This window comes from Mastomys coucha, unplaced genomic scaffold (assembly GCF_008632895.1).
Source record: "Mastomys coucha isolate ucsf_1 unplaced genomic scaffold, UCSF_Mcou_1 pScaffold9, whole genome shotgun sequence".
In the NCBI taxonomy this organism is placed as follows: domain Eukaryota; kingdom Metazoa; phylum Chordata; class Mammalia; order Rodentia; family Muridae; genus Mastomys; species Mastomys coucha.
Window position 1 is genome coordinate 87,183,211 of NW_022196915.1, and position 21,808 is coordinate 87,205,018.

General features: G+C 41.4%; 1 protein-coding gene across 20 annotated transcripts in view; it reads left to right on the plus strand.

Moving 5' to 3' along the window:
- Lmo7 (LIM domain 7) overlaps positions 1-19,136 on the plus strand; it is a 195,364-nt gene extending 176,228 nt beyond the window's left edge. For 11 of the 20 annotated variants that reach the window (XM_031363014.1, XM_031363012.1, XM_031363016.1 and 8 more), the window contains 10 exons: positions 1,829-1,854; positions 2,142-2,246; positions 2,734-2,826; positions 3,402-3,835; positions 4,590-4,655; positions 7,310-7,362; positions 9,871-10,084; positions 13,373-13,648; positions 15,506-15,614; positions 16,977-18,153. In XM_031363014.1, coding sequence (XP_031218874.1) covers positions 1,829-1,854; positions 2,142-2,246; positions 2,734-2,826; positions 3,402-3,835; positions 4,590-4,655; positions 7,310-7,362; positions 9,871-10,084; positions 13,373-13,648; positions 15,506-15,614; positions 16,977-17,150 — 1,550 coding nt within the window. In that variant the 3' untranslated portion in view covers positions 17,151-18,153. Of the gene's footprint in view, positions 1-1,828; positions 1,855-2,141; positions 2,247-2,733; positions 2,827-3,401; positions 3,836-4,589; positions 4,656-7,309; positions 7,363-9,870; positions 10,085-13,372; positions 13,649-15,505; positions 15,615-16,976; positions 18,154-18,315 lie in introns of those variants that run through there. The other 9 variants (XM_031363015.1, XM_031363020.1, XM_031363023.1 and 6 more) reach the window with 3 other exon arrangements.
- Positions 19,137-21,808: the final 2,672 nt, after the last annotated feature.

Genomic DNA, 21,808 nt, shown 5'->3' on the forward strand with positions numbered 1-21,808 from the left:
AAGCACAGAGATGCTGTTACACACACGTGTTTTTCCACTGGGTAACAGTAAGACATGAGGAATTTCATTTTCAGCTTCCTGCTTCCTGTCACTTGCACAGCATTTTCATTAGATTACACCAACATATGTTTGGTAGACTTCCAAAGACAACAAAAACAAAACAAACAAACCTGGCAATGGTCATGGGAAATACCATTATTGAAGAACAGAGCTACTTGTCGCTATTGGAATGATGGGGTTGGAGGGCCGATAATGATGACTCTGTTGATGTCAAAGGAAATTTAAATTAAAGGAGATTTGCTTGCATCTAAGCACAGGGGCACTGAGAAGTCATCTATGTTGGTGTAGCTGCACGAGCTGCCTCGTAAGGTGTGATGCATGCGGCTTTTCCTCATCCTCATATCTGTCTAACCCTCTGTCTCCTGAATATGGTTCCAACTCTGTTTTGCTACAAAGAACTTAAAAGTAATATCTAACATTTTAGTTGCAACATCACAGGAGATTTACTGTTGCTATCTGAAATGTTACTATTTCTTTAAAGATTCATGAAACATTTCAAAAATTGCTTTATGATACCTACTGGGTTTGTGTCTGTTGTGTTTATTACCTAATATTCTTCTTAAAGTAGATTAAGTTTTCTCTCCGACCATAAATAGAAAGTGTTTATCAGCTGTCCCCAGTGTTTATGATTCATAGGTTTTTTTTCCCTAAACTTATTGTTTTCTGTGGCTACTCAATTGAAGTGATAACACACACCTAAGTCAAGTCCACTAAAACAAAATAATTCCTTGTCTTTATTCTAGTTTTCTCTCACTTTTCTTTAGTGAGCTATTTTAGGGATGAATATTTTCCTAAGTCTTAAGGCAATTAAAAGAAAATAGTTATATAAGTGAATAATTTATGTGACAGCTGAGATTTCAGGAAATTTTCTAAATATGTATAATAGTATAATTTCTGAAATTTTACTTTTCTAGAATTGTACCATGTGTTGACACATATTTATACGAGCTCCCTGATGAAAGAAGGAATAAGCTATCCGAGTGTAGTTATATACAACTCGGATAAAAAGACTAGGCAGGAAAATTAAAAGTTCAAGGCTAGACTGGATTAAATAGTGTCTAAAATAGTAATTTAAAAAATTAGCCTGGCGGGGACATCCACACATAATTCCAGCATGTAGACAATGGAGGCAGGTGGACCCAAAGTTCAGTAAGTGTTCACTACGTCAGTGAGCTTGAGGTTAGCCTGGGTTTCATTTCTCAGAAAGCAACAACAGAATATTATAATAATAATAATAATAATAATAATAATAATAATAATAATAATAGTACAGTGCCTGCTGGCTTACGCATCAAGCTTAAATACTTGCTTTTCAAATACTAGAATCGGTAGAGCTACCTTGAAGTTGCTTTTCACCATCATATCAATTAGAAAGCTGCTCATAAGCAAGAAAACATGGAAAGTGAGAATGGTTCCTGTCATACTTTTGGTGACTATTTGCAAAAATTAGGTTTGTGTTCTTTCCCCCTGTAGAGCCAAACTAGCAGACCCTGATTTTAGTTTAGTATCATTGAGACCTTTTCTGAAAGGCTCTCAGAGTCGGTGCTGCTCCTAGAGTCTGAGGCACTTCTGGTCTCCTCTGTTATTACATTTGAATCTGAATGATGAGTACAGATGGGAGTGAAGGGAAAGATGGCTACGTTGCACAGAAGGCTGATGTCACTGGCAGGAACAGCTAGTGGTCTAGCGCCGTGAAAAGGATTACTCTGGAGAAATGGAAACTCACGTTGTGCTTTTCTTCCTTCCTCGCTGGTGTGCCGAAATGCAGGAAGCTCTGACTCTGTGGCTCCAGATGTGAGTATTAGACTTTTGCAATTGGTGACATGTAAGGGGAAGTTGGGTGGGCCTGGATGACTATGCAGTAGTATTTCTTGCATTGCCTTAAGATGTGTCAATATTGATCAGATTGTAATGTTCTAAGCTGGAAAGGTTGACGTTGATGTGTGAGACCACGTCTGCGCCATTATTGGTTTAAGCCAGCGTGAGATGAATGATTGCTGGGAGTGGACGCGTTTCAGTAGATGACTTGGTGATGTTATGTTGTTCTGTGTTTCAATTCTCCTGTGCCACAAACTTGTTAGCTTCCGGTTCCAACCCTCAGTGCCCCAAGTCGCTGGGCCTGGGATCAGGAGGAGGAGAGACGCCGGCAGGAGCGGTGGCAGAAAGAGCAAGATCGCCTACTGCAGGTAGAGCCACCCAGCTTGCGGGAACCCGATACTGGCTTTCATTGTGCTCTTCTGGCGGTGCCACCCAGCATTGAGAAGCCAGCTTGGGAAACTGGGGGGGACAGAACCAAGCCATCTTCCTTGTCACTAGCGAACACTTTTGTGTACTGTATGCATATTTTACACTAACCCTTAATTTTCCATTTTGATTTTAAAAACTATCAAGCCTTAACCCTCATGGCCACAGTGAAGAGTGAGCGGCCCAGACTGAACACGTGTCCTCATTAGCAGTAGATGAGGTCTGGTTTGCCATCAGTCAGCCTCCCTTATCCTAGCGGGAGGCCTTGATTAGCAGTGGTAAAGCTTGGGCAGAGGGCTGGCTCGACATCTGTTTTTTCCTTTCTTCCTGGACCAAACTCTGATTGGTCAACATGAAAGACTGACGTAGAGGTTTGGAGACAGTAAAATTGTTAATGAAAAAATATCATTATGCCTTATTTTCTCATAGGAAAAATACCAGCGTGAGCAGGAGAAGCTGAGGGAAGAGTGGCAGCGGGCTCAACAGGAGGCCGAGAGAGAGAATTCCAAGTACCTGGATGAGGTAGCAGGAAGCAGGCCTTGTTCCCATCCTTCTCTGCACCTTGTTGCAGAACCTAGGGAAGAACACCACACGCCATTTTCCTAGACACACTCACCTCTGTAGCTCTTTGGAGATGTATTGAGTTCTAGTATGTTAGAAATTTTGCCTTGATATTTTAACTTTGCTCCTAGTTTTTCTAATGTAGCATCAAGTAATTACTCCTTAGAAATTAGAGTGGTCTTTCTGCTCTTAGACCTCAGTCATGTGGTCTTTTTTTTTATTATTAAAGATTTATTTATTTTATTTATAGGAGTACACTGTAGCTATCTTCAAACACCCCAGAAGAGGGCGTCAGATCCCATTTCAGATGGTTGTGAGCCACCATGTGGTTGCTCAGGATCAAACTCAGGACCTCTGGAAGAGCAGTCGGTGCTCTTTACCGCTCAGCCATCTCTCCAGCTCTCTTTTCTTTCTTTTTTTTAAAGTGCTGGAACTATCTTTTTGGCTGCTTGCCGTTAATCTCATCTACAGCTGAATCTGTACGAAATGATAGAGAGACAGGCGGTGACAGGTTTTCTCTCTTCCTGGCTGCCTAGGAGCTGATGGTCCTAAATTCCAACAGCATTTCTCTGACCTCCCGGGAGCCTATGGCTGCCACCTGGGAAGCCACCTGGAGTGAAGGGTCCAAGTCTTTGGACAGGGAAGGCACCCGAGCGGGAGAGGAGGACAGGGGACAGCTGGAAGACGATGCTGTGTATGAGGACCACAGTCAGAAGCTACAGGAACAGCTCATGCTGGAGCAGGAGAAGAAACGGAAGGAGCAAGAGGCCCAGGAAGCAGAGCTCCGGAAGCAGCGGGAGGCTGAGGCCCAGGCCCAGGCAGAGGCAGAAGCCAAGGCTCGAGCAGAGGCCCAGGCCCAGGCCCAGGCCCAGGCCCAGGCCCAGGCTGAGGCTCAAAGACGAGCTGAAGCACAGAAGGTCGGGGCAGAGAGGGAACGAGAAACGTCAGTCAAAATATACCAGTACCGGAGGTCTGTTCCCGTAGCTGAATGAGTTGTGCCCAAACCAGGGAGTTTCAGCAGCTATGGCTTTGTTTTGTCTACCCTGTAATGTCTTCCCTCCTCTGCCATCTTTGCTTTGTACAAGCGAACTAAACAGTTCAACGGAGCATTTGTGTCCCTTCAATTCCCTCAGCACTTGCATGGCTTCCTGATATCAAAACTCCTTGCCAAGGCCAGAAAGTTCATGAGAGCTCTGTCTTGGTCCTTTTAAGGCCTTAACTTTTTGGTTCTTCCCTGGTTTACTGTCTCCCTTTTTACTTGCCTTCTGTGAAAACTTCAGCCCTCTGCCTGTGTGGCCCACGTATTTGATGTTTAAACAAACATCACCAGCTTAGCCTTCCAGAATGCCTGATTCTGCCTCCTCACCATTTCTTTCTCCACCTCACTAGCCTGGATTATTTTCCTCTTGGCCTGCCTACCCCAAGATGTAGTACATCTGTATTACAAAGCAGCAACCCTTAAAATACATTTCTGTAGTCCTAGATTGTTACCAGAGCATGGTACTCCCACCCACCGCAGTGTATACTTAAACAGTGAAAGGGTGAGTGGCCATGTGATTGACAAAGACCTATAGATCCATTTTTCTATAGCAACTGACTGAAATGTCTAGCTCTGAAGCCATAAACAATTTACCTAAAGAGACCAGAATACTACTTTGATATTCCTAAAATCAGGGAATGTCTTAAATTTTGATATTTTAATAAAAAAAATTCTTGCTTTTTAGGCCTATTGATTCTTACGATCTACCAAAGAGAGATGATGACTCTTCAGGGTTGCTTCCAATTGACAGGTGTGTGGACTATTCCCAACAGGTGGTCCTAGTTGGCTTCGGAGGAATGTTCCTAAGTTCACCTAGATGATTTGTAGAGCTACTATGACCTTCTGTGGGTTGTGGAATACAAGGAAAACTTGAACATTGTTCTTTGTATCAGTTTGGTTTTGCTGTGTAACAATTACCTTTAAATTTGGCCTGCGAACTTCTGGTTGTTTGGGCTTGGTCACATATCTGTTGTTAGTTCCAGGGAGCTAGCTCATCTGTGGGGGGAGTTGGTTGAAGTATCTGGGGAAATGAGAGCAACAGTCTTCAACATCCTGTAAGCCAGTGAAATCCTAATATATGAATGGGCAGAGAAGAAAAAGAAATGAAGATAGTGTCCACGACACCAGAGATCTAAGGTATTGTTCACACTAAAGGCCAAGGCTGTTGCAAGCTAGAGTCATATGCAGGTAATGTATGATTGTAATCTCAGAATTTAGGAGGTTGAGATAAAAGGATTGATGAAAGTTCAAGGTTAACCTGAACCACTTACTAAGCCAAGGCTATCCTAGACTACAAAGTAAAGCCTTATCTCAAAAATCAAAAACAAAAAACCCAACCAATCAAAGAAAGTCCCACAGAGAAATATATTAATCTTCTTCCTTGTGGGAGGAGTCACTTTATAAGAAGAGTAGACAGAACAATTTTTTAAATGAAAAGTTTGAGAAAAGGTCTCAATAGGGACCCCGGGCTTGCCTGGAGCTCACTGTGTAGCCCTGGCTAGCATTCTTCCTTCCTCAAGTTTCCCAGCTTCTGGGACTCCAGATATGTAGTCCCACTTGACCCAGGAGACCATTTGCTTTGAGAGGTCGTGAAGAGTGGCTTAAACTTACCAAAATAATGACTTTGTTTTTAGGGCCCCCAATGAGAATTGTGACCTCTTTTTTACACAGTATGGTGGGAACCACTAGTTAGGTTTAGACAAGAAAATAGGATTCCAGCTATTACAAAAGGAACATGTGTTTAAAGTTTCCTAAAGCATTAAGCTTTAATATTTTCAAATAATTAAAAAAAAAAAAAAGAGTTTGCAGCTTTGAAATCACTAAGGGCTTTTGCGTAGCCCATGTATAAATATCCAGTCTGCAGGATCATTCACCTCGGTTTACCAAGCTGAAGTGCGTCCTGTCAGACGCTTGCTTTCTTTGTTAGAAATAAGGAAACAGGCATGATTACAGGTGACCAGGGTGAGTGGAAGGGCTCAGGGGAGAGGGGAGAGGAGGAGGAGCAGGAATAACTAGGACCCACATTAGCTTGAGAGAGGCCCCTGATAAATGACCCGATATTGGCGAACCTAGAGATCGTCCAAATGTCCCCTTTCCTCTTGCCATTTTACGCACTTCACATAATTTATTTCTCATTGTAATCTATGGAGAGTTGTACTATGAAGGCATATTTAGTCCCATTCTTACATGTGACAAAAGAGCAGCTTACATAGGTTAACAGTTTGCCAAGAGCCTCAAGATAAGAAAGTCTGGGAGTCACCCTGTGTATCAGCTTTCAGAGTTCAGATCTTCAGGCACTGTGTGCCTCCCTAAAAGGAGGTAGTAAAATGTTAACTAAGAAAGCAAATAAACCAAGGAAAACCAATGAAAGGTCAGAATTACGATTCTAGCGCTCTGGAGCTGAGGCAGGGGCATCTCTATACATTTAAGGCCAGCTTATCTACATCTACCTTTCAAACCTGTGCCTGGATTTATAATGAGGGTGTATCTACTATATACTATTATATGTATTGCTATACTATATACTATATGATAAAAAATACTATATATAATATATAAAATACTGTATATATTACATAGTATATACTTTAGAGGCATTGGGGAGTATAGCCTAACATATGGTGGCAAATGTTTTCTTGTAATACCTTGTAAATACAGGTATAACTATTGACAGATCTAGCTGTCTAGCAGTTATGGCACATTATCATGCATTATAGGTCACTGCACAGGTTGTAGCTATACATGATGTATACATCTGTGTATGTATCTATGTATATACATCTGCATATGGTGTTGTTGCTGCTTCCGAAGTTCACATAGTTTAGGAGAATGAGGAGATGAGCCTGTGCACTTTTATAGACCTGGAAGAAAATGCCATTTTCAGAGTAGCCTGCATAGTCAGCATTATGCCTTACTGTCTGTTTGGAATGCCAGGAGAGCATCTGGCAAATGGATGGGGAGTGATCTGGGGCCTCCTAATGCCTTAGCTATTAACATCTGGATTCCGGGTAGAGTGGAGGAGGCAGTGCAGAGCTCACTCCGGGTGATCTGGTGGCTGGTGTTTGTAAACCTAGCAAACCTGAGATCTGGCTGGAGCCAGCATGGGCAGACCTGCTGGGCACTCTCCATTGTCTTAGGGAGAAGAGATGGGCAAGGATGTGGAGAAAGTGGAAAGGGGCGCATGCCTTTAATTCCAGCCCTCGGGAGGCAGAGGCAGGAGGGCCTGGGAGTTTGAGACAAGCTTAGGTTACAAGTCTACACAGTGAAACATTGTCTCAAGAAAACAAACAAACAAACAAACAGACAAACACGCTAGGAAGCAGCAAACCAAACCAAAACCATCTTTTTTTTGGAATGAAAATAAAAATGTTCTTAATAAGACATATTTAATATATTTTGTTTTAGGAGTAAATCAAGATCTACTACAGAACTAAATGACTCCCTCATAGAGAAAAATGGTGAGTGTGATTTTTGTATTCAAACTTCTTCCTTTTTTTTTTTTTTAAACACCATTACTTACTTGTGTGGTCATATACTATGATTGGTATTTTTAAATGCAGGGCACTTTAGATACATTAAGATTAGATAGTTAACATGCTTTTTTGAGTATCTATAATAAAGTATAATAAAATATATTATTTATTTGTTATTTATATTTGTCATAATATTTATTTTCCTTTCTGTTTTTGATTTTTTAAAAAATTTTTATTTTACGTGCATTGGTGTTTGCCTGCATGCGTGTCTGTGCATGGATGTGAGATCCACTGGATCCGGACTTACAGACAGTTGTAAACTACCATGTGGGTGCTGGGAATTGAACCCAGCTCTTTTGGAAGGGTAGCCATTGCTCTTAACCACTGAGCCATCTCTCCAGCCCTATTATGGCTTTCTTTATAATGGAAAGAGTTCTGTTTTGGGCATTTGAATAATTAAGGAAATATATGGGGACTTGGCAAAGAAAAATGTTGTCACAGTTTTGCATAGTAGACTTTATCTTACATCTACAGAATGAGGACAGAAAATAGTGTAGAAAACTTAAAGATTACATATAAATTTGAAATCATACATGTAAATGGCAAAAGGTCTGAAAATCCAAAGTGATAGAGATTTTCTTTTTTTCATTTCATAAAAATCATTTGGGGCTTGGAGCATGATATAAAGTATGGTTCTGGTTAACCTCTCATGACTGGAATTATATAAGTAAGGAGAGAGCCCTAAGCAATAAGCATCATTTGCACGGGGTTTGCATAAGGAAATGCATAAGCAAATTATTGGTTAGTGCTTGTACCTGAAGAAAGGCTCAGGTGGGCTTGAGGCAGACAGACAAGCTTCAGCTTCAGCCCATCACTGACTTACCTTTAAGGCAAGGCAAGTCTCTAATGCTAGCTAATTCTGTCTTTAAAATGAAGAAATAATAATCTGGATTTCATATGTTATCTTTAACTTGCCGAGGAGGAATTTTTATAAGCAAAGCATTTTGTATTCCCAGCTGGCCTCTGTGGTCTGGTGGCAGCTGGTTTGTCTCTCTGGTCAAAGCTCATAGAGTTCGTTGCCACCAGGTGGCAGTATTCTCGCATGATAAGTAGGCTCTCCAGTGGCCTTGGCCCTATTTAACTTGCCAGCATTTTGGAACCACTTTCCCTTTAGGGAACAGCTCTAAATTATCAGCCCCTCTTTTAGATTCTTACTCAGTAGATACTTCTAATGTGGGCCTCTGGTCTTTGGGTCTTTTTCTATTTAGATTTCCTAGCTCTTCTCTCTTGAACTACCTACTTCCCAGCCACTCCTAAAATTACAGATTAAGTACCCTTGTCTTGTGTGACATACTTCTAGCCTGTGGTGGTTAAACTCTGGTTAACAGTGCAGCGCCCATGACCGCCTGAAACAGCTGCTCATTCTTCTGACTTTGTGTCTCACCTGGATAGGAGTTAGTATGTGTTTTCTTTCCTTTACTAGCCCCAAGTTTTTGAATTAGCAAACATTAGAAATTGTTACATATTTGATGAGATGACTTAGTTATGTCACTAACAAAATGAAAGCTGTTTCATTTAAATGAAAAAGGCTTAATTTGAATGTGAACGCATTGATGTTGTTACTCATTAATATTATTAATAATTTACTGTTATTATTAATTAATTACTAAGTGTGGGTGTGTATAAACTTTTGTTTGTGGCCCCGTTCTTTGCTTACTTGGAAGAGGTACCTAGATAAGCTAAATATTATGAAAGTGAGGCAACAGCAGTGGTTTAGAGAAGAATGCTAGTTAACATTTCTTTATCCTGACTGAAGCAGGGATGATACCTCCAAGCTGTATGTGCTTCACATAAATAAGAACTCAGTCAACGAACCCTGGGATGAAAGCCGACATAACTATCACTAATACACTTAGTACTTATATTACTGTTGTGTACATTTCTTAGAGCACAAACAAATTTGATAATAATATGACCGATTTTTGTTTTTCCTCACTAGGGCTATGTCAGTGACTGAAAAATCTAACAGTGCAGTCATGATTTATTCTGTGATTTACACCGTGAACGCTTAGTCCCATGTCATCTAGATATGTGTGCATCTGTCCTGTATCTTGCCACATGTGGGGGTAGGGAAGGGAAAATACCTTGAATGCGCTTGATTGAAAGAACGAGAGACTAGAAGAACATTTTCTTAAAGCCTTTCTGGGGTCTATAGTTTTTTTTTTTTTTTTTTTTTTTTTTTTTTTTTTTTTTTTTTTTTTTTTTTTTTTTTTTTTTTTTTTTTAACTTTGCTTTGCTTTTGCAGGCAGAATCGATGGTTTTCTTGTGTGCACCCAGTGGGTATACTGGAATTTCCACTGGTTGCTGTCTGTTCTGCAGACATCACTCTGGAGATAGACGGTGTCAGCACATGTGAATAGTGTTGGATTTGGAGGCTGATCCTGTCGTTTCTTGTGTACTTACATCGAAGCTTTTCATATGTTTTTCATTTAGGAAGCAGCAAATACTCAGAGAGAATTGGGACCACTAGCTTTTCACAAAGGAGTTCTAAGAAGGAGCAAGCCCCCTCAGAAGCAGAGTTGGAGAGACAGCAAATCCTTCAGGAAATGAGGAAGAGAACATCTCTCCACAATGACAACAGCTGGATCCGACAGCGCAGTGCCAGTGTTAACAAGGAGCCCATCTGCCTGTCCGGGATCATGAGGCGGTAAGAGACGGTTCCCCATCACTTCCTCTTCACTGTGAGGCATAGGTCTCATTTGTAGGCCCCCCTCCCTTTGAGACAGAGAGAAAGGGAGAGAAAGACAGAGAGACAGAGAGAAAGAGACAGAAAGGGAGAGAGAGAGAGAGAGAGAGAGAGAGAGAGAAAGAGAGAGAGAGAGACAGAGACAGAGACAGAGAGAGGGAGACAGAGAGAGAGAGACAGAGAGAGAGAGAGAGGGAGACAGAGAGAGAGAGACAGAGAGGCAGACAGAAAGACAGGCAGACAGACTGGGAGTAGGAAGAGGTCATTGAGTGCTTTTTTGTTGACTTGTTGTGTCTGAACCTTCTCATTTAAACTGACAACAGTGTTTTGAAGTAGACACAGTTACTCTGTTTTTCTCTGTGAAGAAACCGGTTGGGGCAGAGAAGCTATCTGGACAAGATTACATCTTGAAGAGGTTCTAAATCTGCATGTTGGGTTTTGAAATGGGATTCAGATAATTAAATACACTTTTGACTCTTGCATATTAAACTTGAAGAGAATAAAACCTACTTACTTATATTCATAGTGAGATTGATGGCTAGGTTGGAATCATAATTGGGTTCACAAAAAAATGTGAAACCATAATTTTGTAACTTTTTAGATGGTAACTATGTTGCTATGAATTGGGGTGCATGGGTTTTAGAGGCCTGCCCTGGTAAACAATACTGCAGTTCCTTTGTTTGGTGTTCTATCACCTATGCTATAGAGACTTATTTGTAACATGTTTCAGATACAGAACTAATTGTTTCTATATAAAAATAACTCATTCAAAACCCACAAGGCAATCCTAGTAACTTTCTCTATGTTTGTGTTTACATCTATCTCTGTGTCTGTAGCTAAATGTCACAAGTTGTATGGGTAGATAGTTCATCAGAAGCAGAGACAAAACCAGTAAATATATAAAAATCCACACCACTGTCAAACAGCAGTCTGTCCTTTTGCTTCTGAAGTTTGTACAGTGTTAAGACATCGACTTAAACTGGTATTGGCAATGCGTAAGAAAATAAGAATTCTCTTCTCCAACAGTTTCAATCTTTTTTTTTTTCCATGGTAAATTAAACCAAGTATATATTTCCCTACCAGGGTTCTATCTTCTGGATTCTCTTAAATAAGCAAGCATACAAAGATAAAGACACACACTATTGCAGTGCTGAAAAAACTCAAACGAAACCAGAATATTCAAACCACTCCACCCACAAAACACAATATCATTCTTAAAGGTGTGCCTGGTTAATAGCGGTACAGCAGTTAGAATTGCGTGCAAGCATTAAAAGGTGAAGGTGCACTGTGTGCAGTCACCACCTCAGGAGTTAAGGAGGGAAGAGTCCCGCACTCTGGTGCTTTAGGGATGGGATGCATGTTGTGTGGTTTTCTCTCATTTAAACAAGCACACTAAATTTAAAATAATTCCTCTCCCATGTGTGAGGGTTGTCTGGTCTGATCTTTGCCTGCTGTTGGCTTTGCCACTTGAGCAGCTATGGACCTGGAGTTGGTATTTTTTTTTTTTTTTCTTTTAAATAAAAGAGATAGTAATGGCTTGGCGGCCTCTGAGCCCAGGTCTCCACCATGTATTCACTGTTTCTTTAATGACTCTGAGCGTGCCAGATGTCCATGAGCTCCGCATGTCTTAGCAATGGACTGCACTTTGGATGAGCCTTCCTGAAGAGATGCCTCATGGGGCTCAGCCAGAGCTCTTGGATTGTGATCCCCTTCCTACACAGCTGCTGGAGCTGCCTCATGGTGTGGTAACTAACATTAAAAGACGAATCTTTCAGAAGACAGTTCCAGACGTGAAAATCCTTATCGCTCTCCATGTATATCACATTTGCTGGTACCCTACGCTGTAAAACAGCCACATGGTCAACCCCAGAGTCAGTGGGTGGCACTGGACAGGAGAGCAGATACAAAAGTGCATAGCTCTGTGAGAACCACTGGCTTACAGGCTAGCACATGAGGAGGCAAGAACACGATCTTATGTATTAGTTGTTGAATATGTTAAACTATTATAAGAGGATAAAAACCATATTGGTCCCATTTTTGAGGACTGTTACCTAGTACACCTGTATATAAGTCTGTATTAACTTACATATGCAAATTTGTATGTGTGTGTAATTATTTCCTTCCATATCTGAGAAAAATCTGTAAGGACTCACAAGGGTTGTTGCTTTGGAGGACTAGGGCAGATGTAGAGAGTAAAGGAAGAAGGAACCCTCGCCTACCCTCAGAAGACCCTCTGTGCTTTTGGACCCATTCCTTGTGGAGTGTTATATTAGAATGTTACATTCCTTACAATGTTAAGCTAAAAAGAAAACAAAACAAAACAAAAAAATCAAAACAATTGTTGTTTAAGCTTCTGGCAAGAAGAAAGATTTAAATGCACTAACAAAATCGACTGCTAGAGAAGCACTCACTGTTCAGAGCTGAGTCCTGTATCCAGGGTGTCTTCTGTTTCCTAGAATGTAGACACAGGACAGTTGCTGACCCAGAGGAGAGGGCTGGTGAATGGGGAGTGTCTGAGAGGCAGGCCTTAGGGTGGCGCTGGGCTCAAGGGGCTTTGGTTTGAAGCCAGGGCCTTGTCCACACACTCCTGGCTTGGTCAATGTAACTTCTATGAGATTAAAAACATTCTTGTGTAATGTTGTGAAGATTAAGTTAAATATGTCTGTGAAAATGTACAGTTCAATATTTATGTGCTTAAAATGTATTTTCTGGTTGAATTTTAAAAGACTGAGGCTTATATGTCTAAACTGTTTAAGGGATGAGTGACTAATAGTATTAGCTTTTATTTAAGAAGTCGTTTTCTCTGTGGCACACACCTTTAATCCCAGCACTTGGGAGGCAGAGGCAGGCGGATTTCTGAGTTCGAGGCCAGCCTGGTCTACAGAGTGAGTTCCAGGACAGCCAGGGCTACACAGAGAAACCCTGTCTCAGAAAAAAAAACAAAAAAAACAAACAAAAAAAAAACCCAACAAAACAAAACAAAACAGAAAAAGAGTAGTAGTTTTCTTCCCACTTTGATACTTGGTCTTTTGTCTAAGGACTTCTCCAAAGAAGGTTATTGAAACATGAAATGTTATAGTACCTCTGGTATAGAACAATTTTATTGTTAAAGATATTATTAAACTGGAACCAGATTAGTTGAGCCTAGAAAATATATAAAGGGGGTCTTACATTGACCCCAATGATGCATCTGTTAGGCAGTCTCCAGCAGCATGATGTTACTCATGTTACTCCTGTCCTGTGTTTCAGAGGGGAGTCTCTGGACAATCTGGATTCCCAGCGGCCAAGTTCTTGGAGGCAGTCCCCTTGGCACAGCCAGCCTGCAGGCGTCTATGCATCTTCCTCTGTCCAAGACTTCAGTCGCCCCCCACCGCAGCTCTTGTCTACATCAAACCGAGCCTACATGCGGAACCCGTCGTCTGCGGTGCCGCCCCCAACCAGCTCCGTGAAGACCTCCCCAGGCTCTCCCTCTCCACGCAGCCATTCTCCTTCCATGTCGCAGTCGGGCTCTCAGCTACGGAACAGGTAAGGCTCCTGGTATGGTCCCCTTGTCTTAGTTTTAAAGGGTATTCCTTCACTAAAACGTTTCTCGCATCATCCAGTTAAGAAAAGCAAGTCCTTTGGAGTGCATGGAATTTGATGTTCCTGTATCAAAGCCTTTGAGAGGGCCTTCTCCTGCCTTTGTCTGCTGCCTGCCTAGTGTTTATAGATGTCTGGTACAGGCACTGGAGACCTTCGACATGTCTGCACGTTGCCAGGCTCTCTGTTGCCCATGCTTTTTTGGTCAGTGTCTCAGGTGGCAGATTTCTCTGGATAGATCACCATGTGGCATCAGCAAACAATATAATGGCTCACGAATGCTTGTCATATTTGTGAGGGAGAACATTATTATGAAGTGTTGGACTTTTGATGTCACTCGAATAGAAACTCATTGGAATGGAATGTGAAAGAAAAGCATGATGAAAAGGCTGTGTAGCCTGGGCAGTTTCAGCGAACTGGATTTAAAGGAAACCATCCTGTAGGTTTGATCTTGTGTTTGGAGTCTTGGATTGCTTTTGGTGCATTCTGCTCAGGCCTCATCACTTGGCTCCTGTAGTTCAGTGTTCTATAGGGAGGTGGCAAAGTCAGGCTCGCCTGCAGCTCTGGGGCAATGATGACATCATTCTCAAAAGAAGTGGAGTCAGGAAGGTATTTAGATTTCTAACCAGAAAAGTGAATAAGAAGGGCTAAAAAGTAATCTCAAATGGCCACTCGCCTCTGGGCTATAGGGCGAAGACCTTATGTCCTCCTGGGTCGTGTTTTCAGATGTACACAGCTGTCTGTAGTCTGTAGCCGTCCCAAAGGAGTTCTAGTTTCCATCACAAAGACAATGATTAGAGGTAGAAAGCCATTTGTGTTTGGATACTTTTAAGCTGTTAAGTAGTAGACTTAGATAAGAAAATACCTTCTATAAGAAAATACCTTCTATCAGTCCAAGACAATGTTATGGTTGCCAAGGTCCACAAAATACAGTAGGTTGTTGAGTTATAAGAAAAGGGGTGAAGACTTACTGCTAGCTTTTAGGGTAGATGGAGTTTGCAGAGGACAGGAACTGCCATTCCTGGACTCTCCCACTGGGGATCCATATGTGAGAATAAAACAGGAGGGCTTGGGACAAGTCTTGGGATTTTCTGCCCAGGGCAGGTCTTTATCCAGCGGATCGCTCTCTTCTCCAGCTCTCAATAGCTATGCACCCTCTGCACTCCTTAGTGGGACTGCACCCTCTGCACTCCTTAGTGGGACTGCCGTACTGTGCTCCTTCTGGAGGCGGGAAAGTGTGGATCCGGATGAAGAGGTTGTCCCTTTAGCATTAGGAAACCAGCCCCAGATGTGGAAGTAAATTGGGAGCCCCCATCCCCAGCTTATCTGCAGCTCTGGGGCAATGATGATATCATTCTCAACAGAGGTGGAGTCAAGAAGGTATTTAGATTTCTAACCAGAAACATGAATAAGAAGGGCTAAAAAGTAGTTTAGAGAAGGCAAACCACAAAGAATCATATGGTCCTGAGGGTGGAATGTCATGAGTGGGATTTTGTGTATCAGCCAATTGAATTAATTAGCAAGAGGATATAACAGATCAGAGATACTGGTGAGTCCATATGTAACTGAAGGGGAGTGCCATCAAATTCTCAAACGGACCAATCGCATGTCAAGAGCCTCCATGGAGACAGTTCCAGATAGAGTGAAGGCATGCTTTAGTTGGCTGCTGAAGGTTTCTCTCCTACAGATATCCAGATCCTTTCTTAAGTTACCATCGTTGCTGCCAATGCCGAGTGTGACTTTAAATGCCAACCTTGCATAGCACACGTGAAAGCCTCCGTTCCGTTCTTGTTCCACATCTAGGTCAGTGAGTGGGAAGCGCGTGTGCTCCTACTGTAATAACATTCTGGGCAAAGGAGCTGCCATGATCATCGAGACCTTGGGTCTTTGTTATCATTTACCTTGTTTTAAGGTGAGCCTGAGTCAGAGAGCTTGCCGCCACCGCCGGCCTGCCACGCCACGCTTTGCTTGGAGAGCGCATGGCTTCTATGGCCCCTGGGGTTGTGGATGTGCCACTAACAAGCTTGGTGCTGTTATTTGTCTGTCTGTCTGTCTGTCTGTGCTGCCCGGGCATTGCAAATGGCTTGCTACTACTTAGCTCTCAGACCTGGAATCTTCTTATAAAAGTCAGTCTGGAAGGCTTATGCTGTTTGTACCTCTCATTTGCCAGGATTCTATAAATAAAATTTACAGTGCGCAGTGTGTTCTCTATAGCATACTGCCATGGGTAGACTTAAAATTTAATTTACCAGTGTTATTAGCAACATGGAGACGTGCAGTTATCAGTGTCTCAAACCGTAGCTTTTGATACTGTCTGGAAGGCAAAGGACTATAAATATTTTTATAATTGCACAGCCTGCCTGTTCCTGATGTATCTATATACTTCCTATATAGGAAAGGGTTCAGGCTGTAATTCTTTGTTTTACTGTGTCTGCCTATAAACACACATCAGGTTTAATTTTCAAATTTTCACTGGGCCAGAAGAAAAGTCTCCCCATTTTTGATCCTGCAATTCCAAAGTTAGCAGCTTGCTTAAGCATATAAATTTATACTGTATCCGTGTAGCGCAGAATGAGTTAGAACAGTGTTTGAACACACCCAACACAGACACACACACAGAAAGAGAGAGAGAGAGAGAGAGAGAGAGAGAGAGAGAGAGAGAGAGAGAGAGAGAGAGAGGCAGGCAGGCAGGCAGGCAGGCAGGCAGGCAGGCAGGCAGGCAGACAGACAGACAGACAGACAGACAGACAGACAGACAGACAAATGGGGGAGAAGCAGAGAACACCCAAGTCCCTCGCCTTGACGTGAAGCACCCCTTATGGAATGCTTGCTCATTCAGTGATGTCAGGACGCTGGGAATGCTCCCCTCCAGACTGGAATGCCAGAAACCCAGATTGTTTTTCTCTCCTGTTCTTCCATGTGCATTAGTATTCATTTCCTTGGAGCAATGAAGACTGAATTTCTTTAAGCCAATCATCAATTTGTTTTTAAATTCTTTACCCCCTGTATATTTAGAATGATCATCTTAGCTCTTAAAATTGGCTTTCTGAGTTCTTAGAGTCTAATCTAGCAGGCTTGATGTAAATCCACTAATTGCCTTTTGACCTCCCCCATCCCTTTGCTTTACTGTAGTCTATCCAAGAGTTCCAGGGCTGCATCCTACAATCCTCTTGCCCACTTCCACTCATCCCCTCAGCCTTTGCATCTCTCGCCTACTGAGAGTTCTTCAGGCTCTCTAGAGTTACCTAATTGTATGCATTCTTTTGTCTGTCAGTGTGTCTCCTGTGGGTGCGACCTCGGAGGCTCTTCCTCAGGAGCCGAAGTCAGAATCCGAAACCATCAACTGTACTGCAATGACTGCTATCTCCGATTCAAATGTAAGAGAGCAAATCAGAGAGAAAATTTCTTGTCTTTTGAGGAGAACACGGGTTCCTATGTGTTTCCCTGAGCCTGCAGCTACCTCCTCCTCCCCAGGGTCCCTGCCATAGGATCCTGGGTTCAGGGATCACAGCCTATCCTCTTCAAAGAGGCTATGTAATGAGTTTCAGCCACTTAGGGAGAGGATTGTAGGGTCAGGAACCTGGAGGGGCTTGTATCCAGAAATCAGGACATTGACTGTGGTTTGCAAAGATCCTGGAGAAACTTCTAATGACTCATGGAAACAGGATACAGGGTTAAGGCAAGTCCTCTGAACACACTTTGGCCTGCCTCCTGATGAAGGCTTCATCTTCATCATCAACTTATTTCCATATCTAATGATAACATCTTAATGTGATTTACAATGTAATCAGCTTTGAAAATGCTTATGTTACTATATAACCATGTATCCATACATAAAATTTTGAAAAAAAAAAGAACCTTAATTCTGTTTATATGGTGTTTCAGTGTTAACAAAATTAAGTGCTCCTTTCTTCCTAAGCATATGTTTGAGTATCATAGAGTGTAGGGTAGCATGACTCTATTGTGTGTCGTTTATAGCCTCAGACGGACAACAGCTATTGCTGTATATATAGTTTGGAACTTTGATGCTGGTAACGTTTTTCTTCCTTGTTGTGAAAGGGTGTTACAAGTGCTATCTACAAACCTATTGCTTTTGAACTCAGAGGTATTTATATGGTCCCTTATGTGCAGAGTGTTTGGAAATGATTTCAACCGGTCAGCTCTCTTTTACCTGTCAGCAGTTTCTCTCCTGGTTGTCCAGGCCTTCCTGGAATGCTGACCCTGAAGTTGGGAGAGTGTCAAGGCTGGGCAGGGGGTCCTGGGGGTGTGTATGTGTGTGCACTTTTCTTTCTTAAACCCAAAGCCAAATAGAATTGATTTTTGGAACCATTGCCCATGCCTTTTCTCTCCTTCAGTACAAGTAACAGAGAGTTGAAGGTTTTGTTTTCTGTGTTCTGACTTAGCAGTTCATTTATACTCTGTGTTTTACAAATAAAGCATTCTAGACCCCAGAGGCTGCGATTGCCTACCTTTGTCCCCAGACCGAGTGGCAGGTAACTCTTTCCACCTCACTGGGCCACTCTGAGTGATAACTGCTTTCTATACTTCCTTGAGCTGACATTCACATTTCTGAATCTGAGTGCTTTTTCTCTCTTCTCTCCCTGCCTAATCAGCTGGACGGCCAACCGCCATGTGATGTAAGCCTCCATTCGAAAGCACTGTTGCAGATAGAAGAGGAGGCGGCGGTCACTGAGGCGGCGGTCACTGATGCAGAACTCTAAAAAATGCTGTATGTTTTTTCCCCTCTTTTTTTTTTTTAAAGGATAATCTTTGCCTCATTAGATGACATAGGAACACTGTGGTGTTGGGAGGACCTGTATTTTTGTTGTTTATTTATAAGAAGGCATTCTGTGGGGAGGGAGGGAGGGGTGCAGTACTTACCTTTTGAATTCAGCATCCTAAAAGCACAAGTGGAAAACAAAACAAAGCTCAAGAACTTAAAAAGAAAAAAACCCTTCTCATGCTGATGATATGATGATCTAGTTTGACTTTTTAGTGGTTTTTCGAAGAGGGTATTTTATTTTAATTTTTTAAAAGTTCTTAAACATTATTTGAAATAGTTAATATAAATATATAATTGTGTTTGTTTATTATAATGTATTCTAAGTTAATGTGGAACCATATGAAAAATTTCACTTAAATTCACCTATAAATTTGCTTTTTTGTAGCTTTCTGTACATGGAAATGATCCAATTGAAAATTAATTTTGCTTCTGTAATGTTTTATTTGCTTGAGGAGGGCACTCGATTTTCTTTACAAGGACTGTTGATGCTAAGCAAATGCCAGGAGAAGGCTGTTTATTTTCAGTAATGAAAAATAACCATGGTTTGTACACCAGTAATGTCCTCCAGAAACTAGTGAGCTCTTCTGTTCTGCTGCCTTTGTAAATAAAATTGGGGATGCATTTAAAGAATGCTTTTTTTTTTAAAAACTATTTATTGTTTCTAATTATTTAATGAGTTTGTGGTTCTAAAAATATGTGTGTGTGTCTGTGTGTGTGTGGTATGTGTTGGTCATGTGTGTATGTGTGTGTGTGTTTGTGTATGTGGTATGTGTTAGTCGTGTGTGTATGTGTTTGTGTATGTGGTATGTGTTGGTCGTGTGTGTGTGTGTGTGTGTATGTGGTGTTAGTCGTGTGTGTGTTTGTGTATGTGGTGTGTGTATGTGCGTGTGTGCGTTTGTATGTGTTGGTCATGTGTGTGTGTTGGTCATATGTGTGTGTGTGTGTGTGTGTGTGTATGTGTATGTGGTATGTGTTGGTTGTGTGTGTGTGTCTATCATGAACATGTGGGTGTCTGTGGAGCTGGTGGGAGTGAGATGTCCTTTATGGGGACTGGAAGTTGAGCTCAGGTCCTAAAGAGCACCAAGCTCTCCTCCCTGCCACCCTTCCTCTCCAGCTCCCCTTTCATGCCTTTTAATTATATTTAAGTATGCACACCTTCTTTATTACATTTTATGTATCTTTACTAAGGTGCAATTGAGACATAATGCAAACTACATATGTTTATATTTAGTGTGTATAGCTTGGCAAGTTTTAGTGTGTGACTTCCTGTTAAACTATTACCACAACCATGAAGATTCTGTAGAAAAAGTTTAATTTTAATCAATAATTTTATTTCAGATGTTATGATTTTGAATGCACTTTTATGGCAGTGTAAGTGGCTGTTGGATCAGCTTTTTAAAATCTATTATTTTGTTCCTAGGGAGTTTGGAAAAATATCTAGAGCAAAAGTAGTGCTTTAAAACAAGAAATATGGATCAAAAATAAGTAATATAAAATGTTAGTGTGCTTTGAATAAAAATATAGGGACCCTCGGCATCTTGGTAAAAATGCAAGTATTGTGAGAGCTATGTTAGGGGAGGCTTAAAATACATAATAAGGTGTTAATACAGGAGAGAAATAAAGATCAGTTCCAGAGTTTCTGGTTTCTGAGCAATTCTTTTTAGTTCCAGTTATTAAATAATATGTACCTATTCAGGACATTTTGCCAAAGTCCCCATAGCATTTAGAATGTAGCTTACAGCTCCAAACTCCAACGAAAACAGCAACCTTGAATTCTTTCTGCATGTGAATGTTTATCCTGCATTCTTAGCTAACACTGGGTGAGTTTTCCATGTTCTTGAAATCGTTTCTCCTGTTCTTTTCTTTATGCATGCCACTCAAGCATTCTACCCCAGGTTACACCCCAGGCCTGTGTTTCTTTTTATTTTCTATTGGTATTTATTTATTATACACAGTCATAGGTCTCATGAAGACATTTTTATCCAGGAGCATCACATGCTCTGATTGTGTTCACCCTTTAATGTCCCCTCCTTTCTCCAGACAATAGGACCTCTACTTTCATGTCATATGTAAAAATCATTGTATATGAAATGTGGTATCTACAAATAAGAAAAAACATGTGATGTTTGTCTTGAATTATTTTACTCTAATGGAATGGTTTCCATTTGCAGTTATTTTGAGCTATTTTCTTTCACATTTTGTGTGTGTGGGGGTATGTAAGAGTGTAGTGCCACTGTATGTATGTGTGTGAGAGAGGATGGGGGGGAGAGAGAGAGAGAGAGAGAGAGAGAGAGCGAGAGCACAGAGCTGGTTCTCTTCTTATACCATCAGGTTTGGCAGTAAGCATCTTTACTATCTGAGGTACCAACTGAACCCGGTGTTCATTTTCTTAAAATAGTAGTTTATTTTTCTTTATGGCAAAAGCCCACATTGTGTATGATGCCACATTTATTTTACACATTCATGTGTTTGTGGACACTTAGGCTGATTCCATAATTTGATTATTATGAACAGAGTTGCAATAGAAATATCTCCTTCGAATGTCTTTTGGATATAAACTCAGGAGTGGCATAGTTGAGTCTTATGGTCATTCTATTTTCAGTTATGTGAGAAATCTCCATGCTAATCTCCATGGTGGCTAACTAATTTACATCCCTACCCTACCGACAGTTCATAAGTACATGATGGTACCCTTTTACCCACATACCCCCCTCTTTCTTTCTATCTTTGTGTGCGTGTGTGTGTGTGTGTAAATTACAGCTGGACAATTTCCAAGCTACATGATTGAATTGCAGAGGTAGGATTTCTTTCCCCTCCTTGCGGGTTAAGTTTGCAAAGCAGAGAAGACTGATAATCTGTGGCCAAGCAACTCCAAAGATGGGGTTGCAGAATCCTTCCGGGAGTGTGTGAGTGGCACTTCCTAACATCACTCTGTTCTGCAGAGATTGGTATTTACTGTGCCTCCCTGCGATGGCAGAAGTGTGGGAGAGAAGTTAGAAGGGATGGCTTCTTGGTCCAGTATTACTTGGAAGGAGTTTCCAGTCGCAAGTGTGTGTGAACATAGTGAATCATCAAAGAAGCTTTTACTCCATACATATGTTAAAGTGTGAGTCTTCTTTGATACTAAATTAAGGAAGGAAAGTAGCATGAAAACTAAATTTGTTCTGCTTAAGGATTTTATCTTAGCATTTTGCTTGAAATATTCCTCAGTATCAGAGTGATTTCCAGTCTCCAACACCAAAAGTGGAAATGTCTGAATTTTGGTGAGTAACAGCCTGATAGCTACCTTTGCTGGTTGAGGTAGTTGAGAGACATTGCTAATA